Source organism: Podarcis pityusensis (genome assembly GCF_964106645.2).
Source record: "Podarcis pityusensis genome assembly, chromosome: 2".
NCBI classification, from domain to species: Eukaryota; Metazoa; Chordata; class Lepidosauria; order Squamata; family Lacertidae; genus Podarcis; species Podarcis pityusensis.
In genome coordinates this window covers 36017137-36038610 of record NC_138029.1, presented here as the reverse complement: position 1 = coordinate 36038610, position 21474 = coordinate 36017137, and the positions used below count along the sequence as shown (strand labels likewise).

Genomic DNA, 21474 nt, shown 5'->3' with positions numbered 1-21474 from the left:
TTCCCAGCAACAACAACAGTCCATTGTGAAACAACACAATGGAAATGTGTGTGTAGAAGGGTGTAAATTGCCATAAAGAGAAGTATGAATTAGTTCTCTGCATCACTAACCAAACAAAACCAACACCTTGTTTATTATGTGCTTAGATGCTGGTGTGTGTTCTCTTTCATTTCTTTCTGTCTATTGGGGAAATGAAATATAGGGTTTATCTCAGTATTTATTTCCAGCCAATGAAGATTTAAACATGGACTCACTTCTTTGCAAATACCTGCTATTAGAATACATTTTTAAATATTTCACAGAAAGAGGGACAACTCGAATCTGAAGCGACTACGCAATCAAAATAAGTGGTGCGTTATTTTTAAAATTTGTAACCGCTTTTCAAAAGTTCAAAGCTGTGAAATAAATCATACAAGGATAAAAACCGCTCTAAAATAAAACAATTACAAATAAAATAAAATAAAATAAAATGGCACAACGTAAAATCTAGCCACCGATTTGGTTGCTCAAAGCACAGTGTGTTTTGCTAGCCTATTCTAACCCTTACAACAACCTTCTAAGGTAGGTCACTATTACTATCTCCTTATTGCAGATGCGGGACTGAGGCTGAGAGCTAGCAATCTACTTGAGGGCCCCTACTGAGTTCGTGGCAGAAGTAAGATGCGAAGCAAGGACTTTCCTGATTGCTAAGCCTCTAAAGCATGAATCCCATGCACACACTTCCCTGGGGGTAAGGTCACCGTAGAGCAATTCTGCACCAAACATGCACAGAAGGACTGCTGCCAGCCCCTCAGCCATACTAATTCTGTATGCAGGACAAATCTCTCCAACCCTTGCCTTGTGACAGCCAAACGCAAGCCGGGAGAGAGCATTTTGCAAAGAGTTGGTTCAAACCCGACACTAACAAATGAATGAGCAGCAGGCTAACACTCATGATGCAGAACAAAAGTCAAAGGTGCAGGGTCCTTGTCCCAGACAGCAGGCACAGAGCTGCCAGGAAATAAATAATTGGCAAAGCAATTCTGTTGCGTGAGGCAGAGCTCTGGGAGAAAATGGATTTCTGGGGTTCTTCAAGTCCTCCATTAACCAGCTCTAAACAACTGAAAGCTAAAAGGACTCCTATATACATCCTAAAATCCCATTATACATCTCACTCTCAGGGCACTCACTGTATGCAGCTGCACAAAAATAAAATGATTATCTTTTATGAGACTATTGCCAGTTTGTATAAGAGCAGGCAGGTAAGGGCAGCAATATGATTGCTGCTACTGATGCTGTTTATTTTATTTTCAACCCTCCCCCAAAAGTAGCTATTTTGTTGGGGGGGGTTAATATTTTATTTCAACGTTTGCATTATTTTATAATGGTTTAGCAACGCAGCTCCTTTCTAATTCTCTCACCCGTTTAATAACACAGTATAATGTCGTCATTATACTTCCTTATTACAAACAAAAAGAGACAACCCTTGTTCAAAACTTTGTCTTTTAAGAAGGTTCAATGGGCAGGTAAACTGTTCCTGAGCCAAGTTGGCATTTCAAACCTTGCTGGAAATATCTGATAAAGAATGGATGGTGAATTCTCTCCCCAGCCCTTTCTTTTGTAGGAGGGAAAGCTGTCTCAGTTGGTTTGTGTTAAGTTGTGGGTGAACATATCAGACGACACAGAGATTCTTCAAACAGCTCTTGTTTATTCACAGTCCAGGACAGAACTGAACTGAAGGGCTCAGTCAGCCTGCTTATATAGAGCTCCAGTACCATGTTACTGTAACAACTTTCTAAGACTATCCAATCACTGAACGTCACTTTCAATCCTTCATTTGCATAACTATCTACAGTATCCCCTGCTGGCCCAGGGTGAGAACTTCAGTACATAACAGTTTGCAACCTGTCAGCCAGAGAGTATGGCTGCAGCTAAAGGCAGTATAGTTTCAGCTCCCCCCATCCTGACCCACTTTGTCCCCTTTCCTCAATCTGCTGTGGGGCAACACAGGAATCTTGCTTGCCCCAGGAAGAGAATATCACATCACGTCCTTGGCTGTCACTGTTGTGGAGTGCTGAGCCATTTGTGCTTGTGCCTATGAACAATTTAGGAAATGGTCTGTCTCAAGCAGGCATATTCACATCTGCTACTAATAGGGATAGAAGTTCCTTGAACATTTCCCAAGAAGATAGGCAGGGGTCACCTTGGACATGTTTTAAGCTGGGGGATCTCAAGTTGGTCCAGTATTAAATGAAACATGACATAAAAAGGAATCCCAGTGGTATTGAAAGGACACTGTTCATAGATATGAAGAACTAGAAAGTCGCTGTTCAGGGTGACTCTCCCCACCTGAACTGATCTAAATCTAATGAATGTATCCCACATTAAAAAAAAACAGGAGTTGACTCTCAATCTTTAAATCTGGATTACCCCATAAAGTTAACTTGGCATGAGCATATGGGTTGAATTCTGTCATAGAGCTTGTTTTTGCCCCTGGTTTGGATTAAACTAAGGCAGCCTTCTCTGAAATTTCTTTTCATCTGACACATTCATTATTTGCTCAGTTCTTGTTAGCTACTTATTCTCTCTCTGTGATTCACGACACGTTTTTCCCATCCTGCACAATTATTTCGTGTTCTGAGCAGGTAGAGATGGAATAGCTCCCAGACCTGGAGATTGATGGTTTGTTTGGATAGCACCATTTTACCTCTGTTTTTCTCCACAATCCTCTCCCTCCCACCCCACCCCACCTCACCCTCTGCAATGATCTGTGAGTGCACACATGCAGGTTCAAGTACCTGGCAGGTCCCCCCCCCTTCTTTTTTTGCTGAAAGGGCTGGGCAGTTCATGTTCCTGGCAGCCCATCTGGCATGCGTCCATTGGCCAAAGAAGGAAAGCTTTTAGCATTTTGTCCAAACAATAGCATTACTGGAATCCTTTCATTTGAGGGGAAATCAATTTCCTTCTGGATGTATGTTTAATTGCGCTTTTTTTGTTTGAAATCAATCAGGACACAGAGACTGTTTAGATTAAGAGCCCAGCCATAACGCTTCAAAATCATACACCCACTTGAGCGCTGCTGGGCTTTTATGCATGAAGCACTAGCAAACAATGTATTGCCGTTCAGAGGAGAAGAAATGTGATGACCTTTTAATTAACACTGTTTATTCCCAGCACAGCAGTGCATAGATACAGGTCAGGTTCAGATTAGTTTTGCCTGTTCGGTAAACTCTTGCAGGAAAAAAAGAACCTGGATCAATAAATGTGCCCCATTTATAGGACACCTCTTGTTCAAAAGCAGCCTCAGCTGTTACAGAATACTGCATACCGTTGTCCTTTTCACCAACAAAACTGTCCTTTCCCACAGAATATTGCGGGGCCACACATCACAACTTTAGAGCAGCCTGACAGTCAACTGTATTTTCACAGCTTGTTGGACCTGCAGTCAACCAATCTTTGACATCTCACCGGAACTCAATTCCAGAACCTCTCAGGTGGGCATCACTGCCATTCTAAGAGAACAAGGGAGGTGTTCATGGTGAGTTTCCAGCACCTCTTTTTCTAGAAAAATAGCACTGCTTCCCCCCCCCCGCTCCACCCCTCTCCCCCTTTTCTTCCCAATGTCTAAACAAATGAAACTGATTTGTAAAAATGTTACATGGAAAAAATACGAGAGAGAGCCATTACACATACTTCTGTAAATCAAGCAAATCTTTAATACAAATACATTAAAAAAAAGCACTGCTCTTGACTAACCCTGTTCCCTAATAATACTGTCTTCAGATCCAAAACATATATTTGAAAGCTTCAATTTGTAAGTTTGTAAGTTAACGCTGCCAGAGTTACTGCTCCTTGAAGCAACACTGTCACCCTCATGGCAGATGGAGATGCCTTGAAACTTACATGTAATAACATTGCATTTACCGTATTTTTCCATGTATAACACACACCCATGTACAAGACACCCCGTATTTTGGGGTACTAAAATTAAGAAAATTGGGGAAGATTATCCCCGTACATAAGACTACCCTCCCTTTTTAACATTATTTTTTAGTAAAAAAAAAACCTAGTCTTTTACATGGAAATGTACGGTATTTATTTATCCCACCCTCCCTCCTGATGCAGCCCAGTCACCTTCTAAATCTGGCCTGCGGACGGTCCGGGAATCAGCATGTTTTTACATGAGTAGAATGTATCCTTTTATTTAAAATGCATCTCTGGGTTATTTGTGGGGCCTGCCTGGAGTTTTTACATGAGTAGAATGTGTGCTTTTATGTTAAAGGCCTCTCTGGGTTATTGTTAGGGCATAGGAATTCGTTCAGGCAGATCTGACCAGCACAATACAGGATGAATGCCCTACAGTGCTGTATGCAATCCCAGTGCTGTGCTCTGTGCTCAAGGTATAAGTCTGCCTATTATACTCTAAGCCATTGGGGAAGGCTCTGTAAAGTGGCAACAAGTCTTAGCTCTCCGTTGCTTTTAATTGGCCATTAAGCAGCAGAAAGTGCACTGGTGGCAGGTCACTGAGCTGCATTATGGTTTTTGAGGCACCTGGTGCCTGTTGTTCCTCTTGCTTCACATCATTAGGTAAGGCTGTTTGCACTAGAAAGATGCTTAGCCTTGCAGAACACACCCATTTCCCTTGAAAGATGGAGATGTGGAAGAGGCAGAGAAGGGTCGTGGTTTCCCCAGTGTCAGCTGTTACATTCTTTAAGTGCCTGACAACACTATACTTTGGATTCATAATCAGTTATTTGTCTGAAGCTGATCTCTGTGTGAAGCAGAGTCCCCAAGGGCATATCTACACGCTCACCCAGCTAGGGAACAGGCCAGAGCTGCTGCTGTGTGGTGGCCAAAGGGCCTCAAGGGAACAGGGCTCAACTTGCAGTGTTGCAGGAATTAGAAGCACAACCAAGGCCAGCTCAATAACTTACCATTGGACAACCTTTACTCTTGGTTAGAAACAAATAGCATACCTTTAAAGCACATGACTTACCCCCAAATAATCCTGGGAATTGAGGGTATTGGAAATTGTTACCCTGTGAGGAGTAAACCACAGGTCCCAGGATTCTTTGCGGGAAGTCACATGCTTTACAGGCACAGTGTGGATGTGAACATCTCACAAGAAACTGCCACCACCAAGTATGTAAAGAGATTACCAAGCAAATGGCAACCAAGATCCTTTGGGAGAAGCCATCACTGTTAAAGTGGTATGATACTGCTTTAAATGTAAGGTACAGATGTGGCCTGAGACAATGTTAGGAAGAACTTCCTGGAAGTACAAACTGTTCTGACGGTGGAACAGACTACTTTGGAAGGTAACAAACTCTCCATCATTAGCAGCTCTTAGGCAAGGCTAGATGAACACTTGCCATCAATGTTGTTTCAGTATGCTTCCTTCACTTGCACAGGATTGTGCTAGATGCCCTTTGATGTCCCTTCCATTGCTATAATCCTAAGATTATATTCATCCCTTAAGAGTCAGTCGCCATCACTCCTGAAGCGTCAGCAAATGCCTGTTATCATGGCTTCTCTCACCACAGAAGTTGCTACCACAGTGTTGGCTTTTGAGGCCTATCAACTCTTTCTTTCCGATTTACATCAACAAGAAGGATGGTTCTGCAAAACAGTGGGGTTACTAAGTAAACAGCAGCCTTCAGTAAAAGCAAGCCAGGCAAGTGCTTCAGGAGGACATTGCTGCAAAGTGGCTTCCTGGGATGTATCTGATTGCTGAATGCTTCTCAGTGGCAGGAGACCATAGAAACTTTAATGCCGTGGAAGGTGAGCCCTGTGCAAAATTTGGAATGATCTCAGAAGAAAAGGCAACCATGTCACCTGAAATACTCCTGAAAAAAAGGATTGGGAAATACAGGAAATGGTAGAATGTAAATCTATCTTAAAGATAACAGCGGAAAGCTAGGGTGACAGGAAATGGAAGTGGAGGATTGTTATATTTAATCTGGAAGTCAAGTTGTGAGGTTGGACTGGAGGAATTCTATGGCTGACTCTTACTCATAATTGTAATTGGAGAACCTCTCTTGGATTTCTTGGATGGAAAGGAAAAGGAACGACTCTGTGCTTCCTGGGTTGAACATTGGGAAAACATCAGCAGAGGGAGGAATAAATGGATATTATTCGGGATTGGACATTGAACTATTATGAGGAATGTTTCCTGGCACAACTGATGGATGGATAGTTGGAAGTCATTTTTATCACTTTCTTCATCTTTGTTATTATTCTTCTCTCTCTCTCTCTCTCTCTCTCTCGTCTATTATTATTTCCCTTAATATTATTTCTTGTATTTGGGTAAGAATTGCATACATATGAAGGTGGTGGGCCGTTTGAAGGACCTTGTGTGAGAGACAAGGGAGGGGAGATCTCCCCGGGTGAGAGGCTGAAAGAAGAAAGGGATGCTTCCAGGTGAGAGCTGGGGGGGGGGGGCATCTTTTTCTGTATGGGACAAAAGTTGGGTTACACTTGTGAGAGAGAATCTCGTATTTTAAAAAATATTTCTTCTTTTCTTTTCTTTTTTGTTATTCTTTGTATGGGTTGGTGTGACTTTTATTGTATTGTGAAAATAATTAATAAAACTTTATTTAAAAATATTGTTTTTTGAGTATATTCATGCCTGTGTTATGTAAGGGGGTTTTATCTGCTCTTGCTGTGTTGTATTTTCATGTTGCGTCTTTTATGTTGTAACTCATGTTGGGCTTGGTAACAATGAATGGCAGGACGAGAAAGTATGCTAAGCAATAAATAGTAATTAGAGACAGTGGAACATTGCTTTTTTGTAAGCACAATTAGATTCCTTTATTGTAAAATTCTTTATTTCACAATAAAACAGTGTGATAAACTATGCCCTAGCTTATAGATTTACTTATGCATTTCATTTATTTCTCTTTTCTGCACTTGAATACCTCTTTTCCTTACATGTTGCTTGCTGAATTTGCTTGGCTTTTCCGCTCCCCCTTCCCTCCAGCCCGTTCTTCGGTGTGCTGGGATATAAAAGAAGAGAAGGGAATGATTTTGCATTTAATTAGCACAAAATGCATTTGAAAAAGGGCTTTGCAGCTATGTCTTCAGGCCCTTTTGAAACAGCAATACCCACTCAACGGAAGGCAATGTTATTTGTTCTGGATTAACAAGCTCTGAGTCCTCTGTAGAGAGAGGCATTGCTTCCTTCCCCCAATCAGTGAACTTGTCATATGGGATTCGTGAGGAGCTCTCCTGGGTGCTGTGACAACCAATTTGCTTGCCACCTTGCCCAATGGCAGAGCTGGAGAACCTGGTGCCCTCCAGATGATGTTGGACTCCAACTCCCATTAGTCCTAACCAGTATGGCCAATGATCAGGGATGATGGGAGCTGTAGTTCAGCTTCAGCTGGAGGGCCAAAGGTGCGATGGGCCCGACGCCTCAGTTACCGCTCGCGCCAACTTGCCCGCTCTCTCTTACATATATTGCCCCCACCTCACTGAACAACCCTTAAAACAAATGCTAACTATCCCAGAGAATCTAGTGGGAGATTTTGGGAGGGGGATAACCAATAAGCTGGAGTCTCAAGCGAGTGTTTTTAAAATAACAATAAAGGTTTATTTTAAAACAAGGTACAGTCGTACCTTCTTTTGTGGCCGGGATCCATTCTGGAGCCCCAGCCACTAGCCGAAAAGGTTGCAGGGCAAAGCACAGTGTCTGCACACGCACATGGAGCGGTTTGTGCTTCTGCGCAAGCGGCAAACCCAGAAGTAACCCGTTCTGGTACTTCTGGGTTTGCCGAGGACATTCGCCAGAATGAACGCTAGACGAAGCAGATGTTTGTCGAGGTATTACTGTATTGTAATACAAGTGGAGAAACTTAGGTTACTTCAGAATCAATATGCTAGTTTGCTGAATTTGTTTCACAGAGGTTTCGGCTTTTTTTAGTTTGGTTCCTTTCTGAGGCAGCACTTTCCAACTCCTGAGGTAACTTTCAGTAATAGTCTTAAGGGCTCACAACCCACCTTCCTTAACTGGGTTTTGGGAGTCTCTTCCTTCCTCAGAAGAGTCTCTCCCCTCCAGACTCTACCGAAGTAGACTGATCCTTTTCCAGCTACTTCTCCTGTCTCTCCCTCAGTCTCCCAGCAAGATCTGGTCCTATTATTCCTGCAGGACACTACACTCAGTCCTTCTCTGTACACTCGGCGTGAATGTTTTCTCCTGAACCAACTCTCCCTCCTCAGCACTCTGTATATTTCAACCTATCTCCTAACCTAACTCCCAATCTCTCCAACCTCTATTCCAACACCCTCCACAACCACAACTCAAAACCAACCTAACTCTCTCCTTCCAAAGCCTCTCCTTTTAAACTCTCCCTCCTGGAACCTCAGCCAATCAGAGGCTGCCGTTCTTTAACCATTTGCTGGCAGGAGATAAAAGTAAAATGAAATACTTGTGGAACCAACTTTTCCGTCACAAAAGGTTTCCCAGCCCTGGTTGGGACCAAGACTGGGCAAAGCTTTAGAATCCACCAGTCTATCTTTTCAACATTGGACATCTCAGTTCTGGAAATGTAATGAATGGCCCTGATTTGCTTGCATCCACAGAATATTTGGCATACAGATTCCAACATGGAACTCTAACGTTGATTTTTTGTGGGGACAGGGAAAGAAATGTAGATTCTATAAGTCCAGGTGGCCACCACATTCCGCGGCTTCAGAGGAGCAGTGCCTAAATAATTTCACAAATATTTTGTGCAACTATGGAATAAACACAGAAAACAGAAAGCAAAAGCATTAACCTCCACCTGAACAACCATGGTAATGTGTGATGTGTCAGTTTTGCTGCTGGAATAGTGAGATTAATGTAGGTATATTTGTTGTTAAAAGCATCTCAGACGTAGGTGGTTTTTGAGTGCAGCGGCAAGCAGCACCCCTCTTTTTGGCTGCTAATAAATAGAGTTCTTACCATAATAATGCTTTTTAGTAATACCCAAGGGAGAGAGACAGCAAAGTTTCCAAAGTGTTTGGGTGGTGTTATCCAAAGGTTTTTAACAGTGGAATATTCTGTGCTATTTGCAGCAGGCTGCAACAAGTAAAGGATGATCATAGATACTGTGGGCACTGAAGCTAATGTCAATTGCTTTTCCACTGTATTCATTGAGAGTTTTCTGCTCTAATGGTCAACCTCATCACTTCATTCCCTTCAGCATCTATGAATACCCAAGAGACATCTGCCAAACTTATACAGCTGCAAGGGGAGAGGTTGTGCTGTCTCATCCCCTCATCCCATGTGGAGACGAGGGCCACCAGCTAAATCTTCAAGAAAATCCCCCAGGGATGTCACAGAGCCAACCAGATTCATCAATCATAATCAAACTCAGTCCTCCATCTTCAGAGTGTAGTAGTGGCCTCATCAGGTAATGACAGCTTTGGCCAACGGGATCTTTTACAGCCAAATTACGGTAGTTATTGATAAGCAGGCAACTAAAAGTTTTGAACATATCATTATTTCTTTTGGCCCCAATGCCAGAGGTCAAGTGTCACCTATAAAACAATAAGCACTAGACATTGGCAATTTGACTGCTTTTCAGCTGTCTTTGGAGGATGATTTACAGTATAAGTTTAATAACTCAGCAAGCTGGAGTAAAATTCAGTGAAGAGCCTCATTATGCTCAACCTCTGCCCTAATAAAATGAACTACACTTAAATGGCATTTAGATGGCATTTCACTCCAATTAAACTTCCATATATAAAGTCAAATCTTTCCCCGCAATATTGGTGCAGGAAACCTAGTAAGGACACATACTTCTACATGGTGGGACCTGCCCATCAGTATCAGAGTTCTGGGATATGATCTGTGTCAAAATTCAGCTAATTACTAAGCAGGCCATTATACAGACCCCATCTGTTCCCTTTCCAAGGGCACAGGAAGGACTGAATGAAGAGTGTCACCATTATAAAAGAACTGATTCTGCATCTCCTAGCTGCAGCACGAATCGCTGGTTCTTAAAAACTGGAAACATCTAGAGGGAATCAGCAAAGAGGCTTGGTACAACCAGGTGTGGTTTTTTAATATTCATGGAGAAACCAGCATATAAAATACAGTTGAGCTGGGAACAAACTAAGAAAGACAAGATTCTTAAGGTTCGGCAAATGTTTCATTTTTATATAAATGATGCTAATGATGTCCAGACTGTTCTGGCAAGATATTCAGAATACTTTATGCCTGCCAACCAATGCTAATGGTTGATGATGTAGCTTTGGATCCTGGAACCTATAATCTAAATAGGTCCAAAACTCCATAAAAGAACAGAACTGAAAATGTCCTGATTTTTGGCAACAGCATGTTGTTTCCCTAACTGAGCAGTCACTGATTATTCTTTTTCTTTCTTTAAGAAAATGTTGCCCTTTATTTAAGGCATTGCAAGCCGGCCAGGAGCATAGGCCTGGGAGACCTATTGTGGGGGAGTCCCCACAGGGCTGTTCTAGGCTCCCTCTCTGAATTTTCATGATTCATTGGGAGGGGGAGGAAGAAAGTAAGCCTCTCTAGTCTCTTTATCATGGAGATATATAAGAGAAAGCAAGCAGGCAAGACTCTACCCAGTTGCTCATTAAGGTGTAAATTTGCTCTGGCAAATGAGTGCAAAGGCTCTGGAATGACTGGCAAGCACTAGACTCTTGTTTTAAATGTTACAAGATTTGTATTTAAGGCAGTTAAATAACTTTGTCTACCTTGCAACCTGTTTTCATGTCCTGGCTATTCTGCAACGATTTCCGTAAGTCCCCCTAACTACAAAATGTCTGATTATAGATGGGCTTAAATGGAGGCAAAACTGGAAGTGAGAGAGAAAATGGCGATGCAAAAGTGGTGTGTCTGTGCAATTAGGAACAAGAGGATGTCTCTGTTAATGGGTGGTGGAGAGAGGACAGGAGATGGCAACAAAGCAATGAAAGGACAAATTAACTCAGAATATCCTTATAGATTCTGCCTTGGAGCTAGCAGCCTCAAGCTGTTTCCTTGGATACTAAGAATCAGTGCAGAACAGCTCATCAGCAATTTGCCACATCCTTTTCTATTGGCTTCCTTTGATTCCTTTTCATTTGGAGCTCGGGAAACGTTAATCAACACTTTTGCCTTCCAGGTTGCAGCCACTGGGCTCTTGGACCTGCCAGGCATGATCTTTTGAAATCCCAAACTAGCCTCCAAATCGCTGTGTCTCCCATGAAGTCACAACCCACCCATGACTCCCTTGCCTCTGCCAGGCTGCAGGGATCAAACTAATTGAGTTTCTCAAATTTTGTCTCAGTCCTGGCGTGAATTTTTCATGTACAAGTGCAGAAGGAGAAAATGACTAGTTTTCATGTTGCCACCTGAACTCTAGCGGTTTTCTGAGGCTGCTTCTGAACTTTCTGAAGCGTGTAAGAACTTCTTGTATGTGGCAGCCAAATTGTTACTGGGATCTAGGTGTTGGAAGCATATTGACTCCTTGTTTTGAAAAAGCTTCATCGGCTTCTGAATTGTTGCTTTCCAGGTCCATTTCAAAGCGTGGGTCATTATGACCTTTCTCACAAGCCTTTATGGTTGCCAAGGGACTTGTACTTGACGTCCAGAGGATAAGCACCCACCATCTATTACACAATGATTTGAGGACCTCCCCACTTTTGCTATAATTGAACATTTTTTGTTACAAATGTCAATTTTGTGTGGATACCTATCTGCATATTTGGATAGTGTATATATCAGTTTGTATGTTTAAATTAAGACGGGTGTGTTGATGGTTTAAAGGTAAAGGTAAAGGGACCCCTGACCGTTAAGTCCAGTCGTGGACGACTCTGGGGTTGCGGCACTCATCTCGCTCTATAGGCCAAGGAGCTGGCGTTTGTCCTCAGACAGCTTCCAGGTCATGTGGCCAGCATGACTAAGCCACTTCTGGTGAACCAGAGCAGCGCATGGAAACACCGTTTACCTTTCCACCAGAGCGGTACCTATTTATCTACTTGCACTTGACGTGCTTTCGAACTGCTAGGTGGGCAGGCGCTGGGACCGAGCAACGGGAGCTCACCTCGTCGTGGGGATTCAAACTGCCAGCCTTCCGATCAGCAAGCCCTAGGCTCTGTAAATGTGATGATTTATGAGCACTTAAGCCAAAGCATCTGAATCTCCAAAGCTGAACTCAATAATGTTCTGACACAAATAGACAGGAGTTTGGGGTGTTTTGGGGGGATAGAGGGATTATGAACACATCATCAGACAAATAACAATAACATGCTAACAGAAATCATGAATTCATTTCATGCAGTCATAATTACTTTCCTCTTGTGAGTTCCTAAACTGGTATGCTAGACTGTAGAAGAAGAAACGAAATCTGAAGTATACCCTTTTTATGAAAAAGGGACTTATTGGAATAATGTTATGCATGATAATGGACTAAACTTATTCTGCACTGCTAATTGTGTAGATGCCACAGGTTACAGAAAATCAAAATCAATGTACAAGAAGGCAGCAAGTCAAACAAACAGAAAGGCTGTGTCTTCCTCACATTGTCCCCCCCCCCATGAGTTGATTTAGCAGTGTCTAGGGACTAATGTGTGACTGACATATAATTTGCACCACACTTCATCACTCCTTCCGAGCCATTCAGCCCTATTATGTGGCCCAGAATGGCCACAAATGCATTTGATAGTCAACATCCTGCATTATTTGAAGAGCAAATTTGGCTCGGAGTTTGCCTTTGTCACACTTATCCTGTTTTTCAAGGTACCTTTCTAACTTTCATCCCCTGGTGGCAGCGATGAGTGCAAAACAAAGCCTGCAACTTATAATATGTTCTCTTCTTCAGAATCCAGATAGGCCAACCAAAATATGGGTGTGTATCTGAATACAGGATTTATTGCCTATTCAATTTTAAACCAGCTTGGTTCCTTTCAAACCAGGCCAAATGGTTTGGTGTCTGGAGTTTTCTTTTTTTACTTGCTTCCTAATTTCCTCCCCAACCCCACAGCTAATGCTAGCTAATGAATAATTTGAAAAATACAGTCATACCTCGGGTTACAGATGCTTTGGGTTGCGCGATTTCGGGTTACGCACCGCACCGAACCCGGAAGTACCGGAACGGATTACTTTCAGGTTTTGGCGCTTGCGCATGTGCAGAAGCACTAAAGCGCACTTTACGCATGCGCAGAAGTGCTGAATCGTGAGCCGCGCATGCGCAGACGCGGTGCTGCGGATTGCGGGCACTGCAGGTTGCGGACGTGCTTCCTGCACAGATCACGTTCGCAACCCGACCATCCACTGCATGCAGCTATAGTGAAGTAAAATTGTACAAGTGGTGAAAATGAGCAGTGGCTGGTTGTCCCACCTCTCTTGAGTTTCCGTTTGTGTTTTTTTAAAAAATCAGCAGCAAGAGAATCTAATGAAAGATTACTTGTAGAGAACATTTCTGAGAGACTTGAGATTTTTGCTTCATGGTACTTGACGAAATTGGGGGGGGGGGGGTTAGTTTCTTTTGAAGTGGTCCTGAGTGGCCTAATTGCTAGATGGAGTTAAGATGACCATTTTAGCTGCAGTTGCTCATCAGAATTGCAGGGGCAGCCTGACATGTAACCCTATCCACTTTTATGTGTGTAAATTCCTCAGATGCATCCTCAAGGCAATTGAATCAATGCCTTGCATAATGCCTGCTTTTATAATCTGCCAAATAGCAAAAAGAAGGCAATGGAGAAAATGCTTCATAATATAATCTCATATCTAGCAGGGAGAAACCTCCTCTATCTTTTGTGTCTATCAGTATTTTATATTTTATTCTTGGTTTTTCCACTCACCTCTGTTTCTAGAATCTGTCTCCTGAACTCTGAGTTAAGTGACTTTCACTGGACAACTCCTTATGCACATGCTTCAGTTCTCAGTGTATGAATAGTCATTTGTTAGTTTTCTTGTGAATTTCAATAGCTTCCTTCCTTTAGTTCTCCTTGAACCTGCCTCCATTGTAGGAAGAAGAAGAAGAAGAGGAAGAATGGGAGGAGGAGGAGGAGTCTGGATTTGATATCCGCTTTATCACTACCCTAAGGAGTCTCAAAGTGGCTAACATTCTCCTTTCCCTTCCTCCCCCACAACAAACACTCTGTGAGGTGAGTGGGGCTGAGAGGCTTCAGAGAAGTGTGACTAGCCCAAGGTCACCCAGCAGCTGCATGTGGAGGAGCGGAGACGCGAACCCGGTTCCCCAGATTACGAGTCTATCACTCTTAACCACTACACCACACCACACTCATCCCAAATGAGTTGGGTGAGGATATGTGCTTCTCTCAAGAGGGCCAGCTCTATCATGAGGCAGAGTGAGGCAGCCACCTTAGGCAACAAATGCTGAGGGGTGGGGAGTGGACTGATTCATGCTACCTCACCAGACCACCCTGAAGGTAGTCTGCTGCCCTCATTTGTAGTGGAGATGTTGTTCCATGTTGAAGTAAGCCTCAGTTGTCAGTTTGGTCAGCTTTTATACATAGGATGAGGGGAGGTGCCATCTTTGTCTTCGTCTTAGAAACCAAAATGTATTGGGGCAGCTCTGTCTGTAAAGGACACATTTATTTTGAACCAGGAGAGAGTCCTACATCACCTGTTGAAAATCAGTTTGGGAGTGGGTGGTATGGCTGCAATTTTATTCCACCCAGATAGTGGATTCGTTGCTATGTTATGAAATGAGTATTCAGTAGTATATATCACAGGCTGTAAATTACTGTGGTGGTCAGGGTTAGTTTTTCTTCAGCTCCTCCCACCTTCTGCTCATGTGCACAATTTAGCAATGGAAATCTTGCTCCTTCTTTCACTCCTCCTCCAGTAGTGGAACCAAGCTAAGATAAGTAGCTAACCACTGCCACAGTGTCTCCTCTTTCAGAAACATTAACCCTTAGCTAGAAACATTAGAGAGAAACCTGTCAATCAGCCAGAGGACTTGAAAAAGATGAAGAGAAGGCATGAGAAGGAACTGAAGAAGGGTGAGATGCGTATTAAATATATCCCTCTACTGTAGAACATTTGGACCAGGGAGGTAAATAAAGATATATATATATATAAAGGATGTGTTTATACAGTTACCGTGCATGATTCATGCCAGAAGAATTGTTAGACTAAATATAGAGATTATTGATAGGGAGCATTGCAGACCTTGACGTAGGAACAACCAGTTCTGGATACAATAAGGTTTAATGGAGGTTGGCTGACATGGTCAGACAAAAGTTTCCAAGAACCTCAGAAGAGGAGGTAGGATCCCAAAGGTGAGGACCAAGGGGGTTTGTGGAGTGTAGATGAGAGACTTTGCTACTCTACTAGTCCATATATATTCTGCATTCTGGGATTGTTCGTTTGTCTTGAATTTGGTATGTCTCCAGTTTGGGACGCGGGTGGCGCTGTGGGTTAAACCACAGAGCCTAGGACTTGCTGATCAGAAGGTTGGCGGTTCGAATCCCCGCGACGGGGTCAGCTCCCGTTGCTCGGTCCCTGCTCCCGCCCACCTAGCACTTCGAAAGCACGTCAAAGTGCAAGTAGATAAATAGGTACCGCTCTGGCGGGAAGGTAAACGGCGTTTCCGTGCGCTGCTCTAGTTCGCCAGAAGCGGCTTAGTCATGCTGGCCACATGACCCGGAAGCTGTACACCAGCTCCCTCGGCCGATAAAGCGAGATGAGCACCACAACCCCAGAGTCGGCCATGACTGGACCTAATGGTCAGGGGTCCCTTTACCTATGTTTCCAGTTACAAAAAGAAGAGGAAGAGGAGGAGGAGGAGGAGGAGAAAGCTCCATGGAGGTTGAACTGAAAAAATAATGTTGCACAAATACTTTTTAAGGACTTTCTGCTGGAATCCACAATAGTGGTAAGTTTCCTTATAGAATATTGTACTCAGAGCTGTGTGCATTATCCATATCAACTGTCATCAATCAGATACCAGGAGTTAGAAAGGATTCATACAGAATAATCTGTACCTATCTATCAAGAAGAGATGGAACACAAAAGAGGACCTCAGCCACTGACCTAGCTTTTATTGACAAAATTCAACAAACAGCTCTCGCTGCTGAGATTTCCGTTCACTGAACATCAAGTCCAAGCTATATAGAAAATTCCTTCGTGCTGAAAATTGCACAAATAGCATCAGGGTGAAAGCAAAATATATCCACCAGGCATGGCCCAATGGCCTCTTTGTAAGATCTGCAATTTGTATTATTTGTACATATAATACATGCAAATTTCCTGTAACCCATGGCCATAGTTTTGTGTGTGCAATGTTCCCTAGAGAGAGAAAACTTATCTGTGCACTAACTACATTGCACAAGTAATCAGAATAATAAAGTTGACTTTAAAGCCTTTCCTCTCTCTTAGCATCTCAAGTCCAACTTGACATACTGTCCTATTTTGCTATAACCAAGATGTAAAAACATGGACTTTGCCCCCAGTAAACGCTCATTCCTAAACACTGTGGGATTGCACTGTGGTACTGTATATACCATAGAAAAACACCCTTGTTTTGCAACATATACATTAAATATCATGTAGGGTCCTCATTTTATGGTCTTCAGATTATTAAAAAGCCTTACATATTTTCTGAACTATTTTGGATGAATGAAATTGACTGTACACACAATTTCAGCAAACAAATAACACACACTGGGTATCTTTTATTATACAGACCAAAAGCATCTGCCATACATCATTATTGTTTCTGTTTCCACCATCATAAATTGATTGATTGATTGTAGGCATGATAACAGAAGTGGGTCCTATGAAGAAAATAATCTGCTCACTCTAGGAAAGCAAATCAAACAAACAAATTGGCAAACCTATTGACTGGATACTGTTGTTTTGGCAGTGAGTAGGGGGAATATTGTGAGATACAAGAATTTATTTTTAGGTTTAAACTCATGTGATTAAGAGTGCAATCATATGCATGTTTACTCAGAAATAACTCCCAATGAGTTCAGTTGGGCCTATTCTCACATTAAGTATGCACAGATTGAAGCATAAGCAATGAAGATACAATACAGAACAAATAAATTTTATGGACAGAATAATGTGATTCTTTGGACAGAAAAACTAAGCATAAGACTTAAGATTCCTAAACCCACCATGAACTTTATTCACAACCCGTCAAAGCCAGTTGGAACCATGAGTTGTTGGACTCAAATCTAGATCTGGAGAGTGTACGGCCCACTCTGGGTGCCCAAGATCAGAGATGGGGAACCTGTGGCTCTCCACATGTTCCTGGACTCGAGCTCCCATCATCTTCGGCCATTAGCCATGTTGCCTGGGGTTGATGGGAACTGAAACGCAACATCATCTAGAGCAGTGCTATTTTTCTAGAAAAAGGGGTGCCAGAACTTACCATGAACACTTCCCTTGTTCTTTTAGAATGGCAATGGCACCTACCTGAGAGGTACCGGAACTCAGTTCCGGTGAGTTCTGGCTGGGGGGGAAAGCCCTGATCAGGGACCACAGATTTCCCATCTCTACACTGAAGGATGGAAGTTAGAATCTGTAGTACATAGAACACACACACACACACACACACAGAGAGAGAGAGAGAGAGAGAGAGAGAGAGAGAGAGAGACAGACAGACAGACAGACAGACAGACAGATAGACAGACTTTATAAGATTCATATTTGCTGGCAGTGAAGGGACTAAACTCTACTGCTCCTGAAGGGGGCTTTGTGACTTGAGCACAGAGAGATCATGGTTTACCCTTGTAACAGATTCCAGAGGTTTCCTACTCAAAGTCCAAAGTCCTTGACACAATCAACCAGCCAGTCTCATTTTCTGGTGTAGTAATGCTTCTCTTTTTCCTTTAGGCTATAGAACCCCATTCCCCAGGCCCCTGTAATACACTGCTGAGTCCAGAGTCCCAGTACAATAATTGCTTGATCAGCTAATCTCTTCAACGGAGTTTTATTTTAATTCTTTTATTTACTTATCAAATTTGTATAATGCCCTTCCTCCAAAGATCACAGGGCAGTTCACAACATAAAAATACAAAATGAGAACACAAAATGCACAACAATGAAAACAAACCAATAACTGAAGCCACTTTAAAAATGTGCAAAATGAAATGAAGACAGCTTCCAGTGCTGTTCTCTGCATGTAGCGCTACTTCATGCTCAGTATACTGTGAGCTTTGCCTTGCAGAGTCTTGGATAGTGCAATGGCTTCTGGTGGAGAAGGGAGCGATGAACAATCAAATATCGTTGGCTGGAGCCATCTGCTGGTTCTTGTGTTTTCAGTCACTATCTTCTGTTCTTAAAACCTTACATCCTTCAGTTGCTAAGGAATTCATCCTTTGGTTAGAGCCTAGAGAAAAGGCACTTTTCTAAGTGACATTGAAAGTGATGAAAGGGTTGGTGACTCTCTCTTGGCGACTCAGCTGCTCTGCCTCACCCCATGTCTGGATGGGGATTTGACAGCAGCTGGAGGCCCTGGCATGCGTGGGCTCACTGACGTGTATCACCTCTGTCAGATCCGCTTCCAAGATGCTCACTGTGTGAGTCACCTGTGCCACATGAACCTTGTTGGTCACTCTTTTGTGCAAGAGGCAACTGAAGATCTTCTTGAATCCCTTACGGAAATGTTTGGATACCAGAGCGTAGACGATGGGGTTGACACATGAGTTGGCGTATGAAATCAGGTGGGAGAGGATTCTGAGCACGTAGGTCGCGTTGTTCAGTGGGAAGTAGCCAAACCAAAAGCAGAGGATGACCAAGTGATGGGGCAGCCAGCAAAGGCAGAAGAGAACAGCCACAATGATGATCATCCGCGTGACCTTGCGCTTGCCCTTCTTGGAATCAGACATGTCTTTAATGGGGTCCACCGACGTCCAGAGGTAACGGATGGTCCTCACGTAGGTGAGGCTCAGAATCAGGACAGGAATGACATAACTGAAGGCAAAAGTGCAGAGGTCCATAACTTTGCGCTGAGAGACTTTCCAGATGGGATGGCAGACGGTAACATTGGCCACCTGAAACTCCTGGTAGTAACTGATGTAAGGTCCAGAGAAGATGAAGGAAAGGCCCCAGATGAGACAAATGGCGGTGAGGGCATTCCTGGGGGTTCGCAGTTCTCTTGAATGCAAAGGGTACCTTATGGCCAGATACCTAGGAAGGCAAAAATAAAGCAAGAGAAGGTCACGATGCTGAGGTGGTAGCAGCATTTAAATCAAATCAAATCTAGTAAATACTGTATGTGGGAAGAAACCAAAGTTACAGGGCGTGGTTATGATGGTAAATGCGATAGCCAAAATAATATCTTGAATGCTGGAGAAGTTTCTCCCTGTGATGAAATGGCAGCACCAGAGTCCACTATCATACAATCGAGCTCCTTAACTCAATATGTGAAAACCACGAAGTGTCTTGTGGCACCTTAAAGACTAGCAAATTTATTATGCCTTAAGTTTCTGTTGACAAATTTCCACTTTGTTGGATGCATGAGGTGTTGTGTGTGTGTGTGTGGATAGATTGTGGGGAAATGAAATGTAGAATAGTACAGATGGTGATAATTGCAACACACAAAGTTGTTGTTGATAGCTCTGGCACTGGAGAGCCAATTAACGTGGAATGCAATTTTAATTTTTTTAAAAACAAATTTTAAAAATTCACGTTAGTATTCAGCTAGTTTTGCTAAGAGTAGACCCACTAAAATTAAGGGACCTAACTCAATCATGTTCATTAATATCAATGGGTCTACTCTGAGTAAAACTTAGCTACATACCACCCAGTGTCCCAATTCAGTCTGTAATATCAACAACTTTTTTTTACATAGTCAATATTAATAAAGTAATTATCAGTGTCTTTATTTTTTATTTTTTGTATTTCTCTTCCTCCACCCTCTGCATTTCATTTCCTCCTAACCTCACTATATGCACATATCTGTAACACAGGATATTATTTCATATATGAATGTGACTAACAGGTTTTCATAATCGTGTAATATACAGCTGCACTTACCAAGCAGCTAGGATACATTGAGGTTCCCCAAAGAATATGCTCTTCAAGCAGTCTGGAAGTAGTTATTTCAGAGAAACCCTTCTTTTACCCCCCCCCCTATTTTTTTATTTTCAATTTACAACATAACTTCACCAGCAACAAAATGCTTTCACATTACAATTTTCTTCTTTTTTTAACCAAAACCATATGAACAATATAGATTCTCATATCAAAAATTTCATTTACTTTTGTCATTGTAAGAACACCAACTGCATATATTTGGAGTGACACCCAATATTTGGGTGCAAATACTGGAGTTAAATTTTAAGACAGGTTACCTCAACAAAAGGAGTCGGGAAGCCTTTGGACATGTGTTGACATGTGAAATAAAAGAATGCCAAATCTCACAATCTATCTGACTGTGACTCTGTGATTGTGGTCTGTATAGTATTGGGATAATTTGTTTGAAGGGAATTCTTGATGTAAGGGCATAGACAAGATGACCCTTGTGATGCTGTTATTCTGGGGCCCCTCCTTTGTCTAGGCAATGTTTCCTTTTTGGATCCATTGTCCTGGATTTGTAAAACACTAAGTATATTGATGGAACAATGAGAAAGTTATGAAACAAAGTTTTACATGCATGCAAGGAAGTGGGAGGCAGGGAATCGTTAGCAGCTGCGGAGATATTGATACTCTATAGTGACTCTAAAAGTCCAAACTCTCCCCCCCCCACTCCCCAACTGCTTGCTCACCTGTCTAGGGATACAGTTGTGAGGGTGAAGCTGCTGGCATACATGGTCAGGTAGATGAAGAAGTGCACTGCTTTGCACATGAGTGGCCCAAAGATCCAGTCATCCAGGGTGTAGATGGTGGCCTGGAAGGGCACGCAGAAGACTATAAAGCACAGGTCGGCCACTCCCAGATTGAGGATGAAGAGGTTGGTGGTGTTGTTGACTTGCCTGTTCCTCAGCAGCACTGCCAGCACCAGAGAGTTGCCCACCGTCCCTACCAGGAAAATCAGAGAATACGCTAGAGGAATGAGGATAGACACCAGATGCCAACAGCTGCTCTCGCTGCTTCCTGAAGAGTTTAGCTGGGGCAATGTTCTGTTCATCTTGGAAGCAAGTTGCATGCCCTGATTAGGGAGGAGACGATGGAGAAAGGCTTAGCCAGGAGGAGACAGATGGCTTCTGTTTGGAAGTCAACTTTTCTTATAAGAAAATATCTCCATCATAGCAGATCTTTTGCACAGCGACTCTCCTCTTTGCAGTTCTTCAGCTCAGCCCAAGTCCCATTCACATGCTGGACTTCTGCCTGCCATCAAGTTTTTCTAAAAAACGGTACCATTAAAGCTCCAAGTTTATTTCCTTTCACAGCAAACATCCGACTTTGTATGGCGCTGGAGTGCCTTTCAGACAGCTGCCTTTTCTCTGAAGGGAAGCCCTCGCTGGCAGCCACTCTTGTAGGTGTGCGAAGCTGAAGGACTAAACTTCTTGCCAGTTGCGCTTTTATGGGCGTTTTAATATAGCGCTCAGTGCATTCTGAATCCATGCTATGCTTGGGGG

The 21474-nt window shown here is 42.8% G+C and overlaps 1 protein-coding gene across 1 annotated transcript; it reads right to left on the bottom strand.

Annotated features, from left to right (window-relative positions):
• Positions 1 to 16583: 16583 nt before the first annotated feature.
• GALR2 (galanin receptor 2) lies at positions 16584 to 21474 on the bottom strand. Its single transcript, XM_080991525.1, has 2 exons — positions 20662 to 21474; positions 16584 to 19081 (listed from the first exon to the last, which is right to left on the bottom strand). The coding sequence occupies exons 1-2, from the start codon at positions 21039 to 21041 to the stop codon at positions 18301 to 18303; spliced, it is 1161 nt and encodes a 386-aa protein (XP_080847651.1). The 5' UTR covers positions 21042 to 21474; the 3' UTR covers positions 16584 to 18300.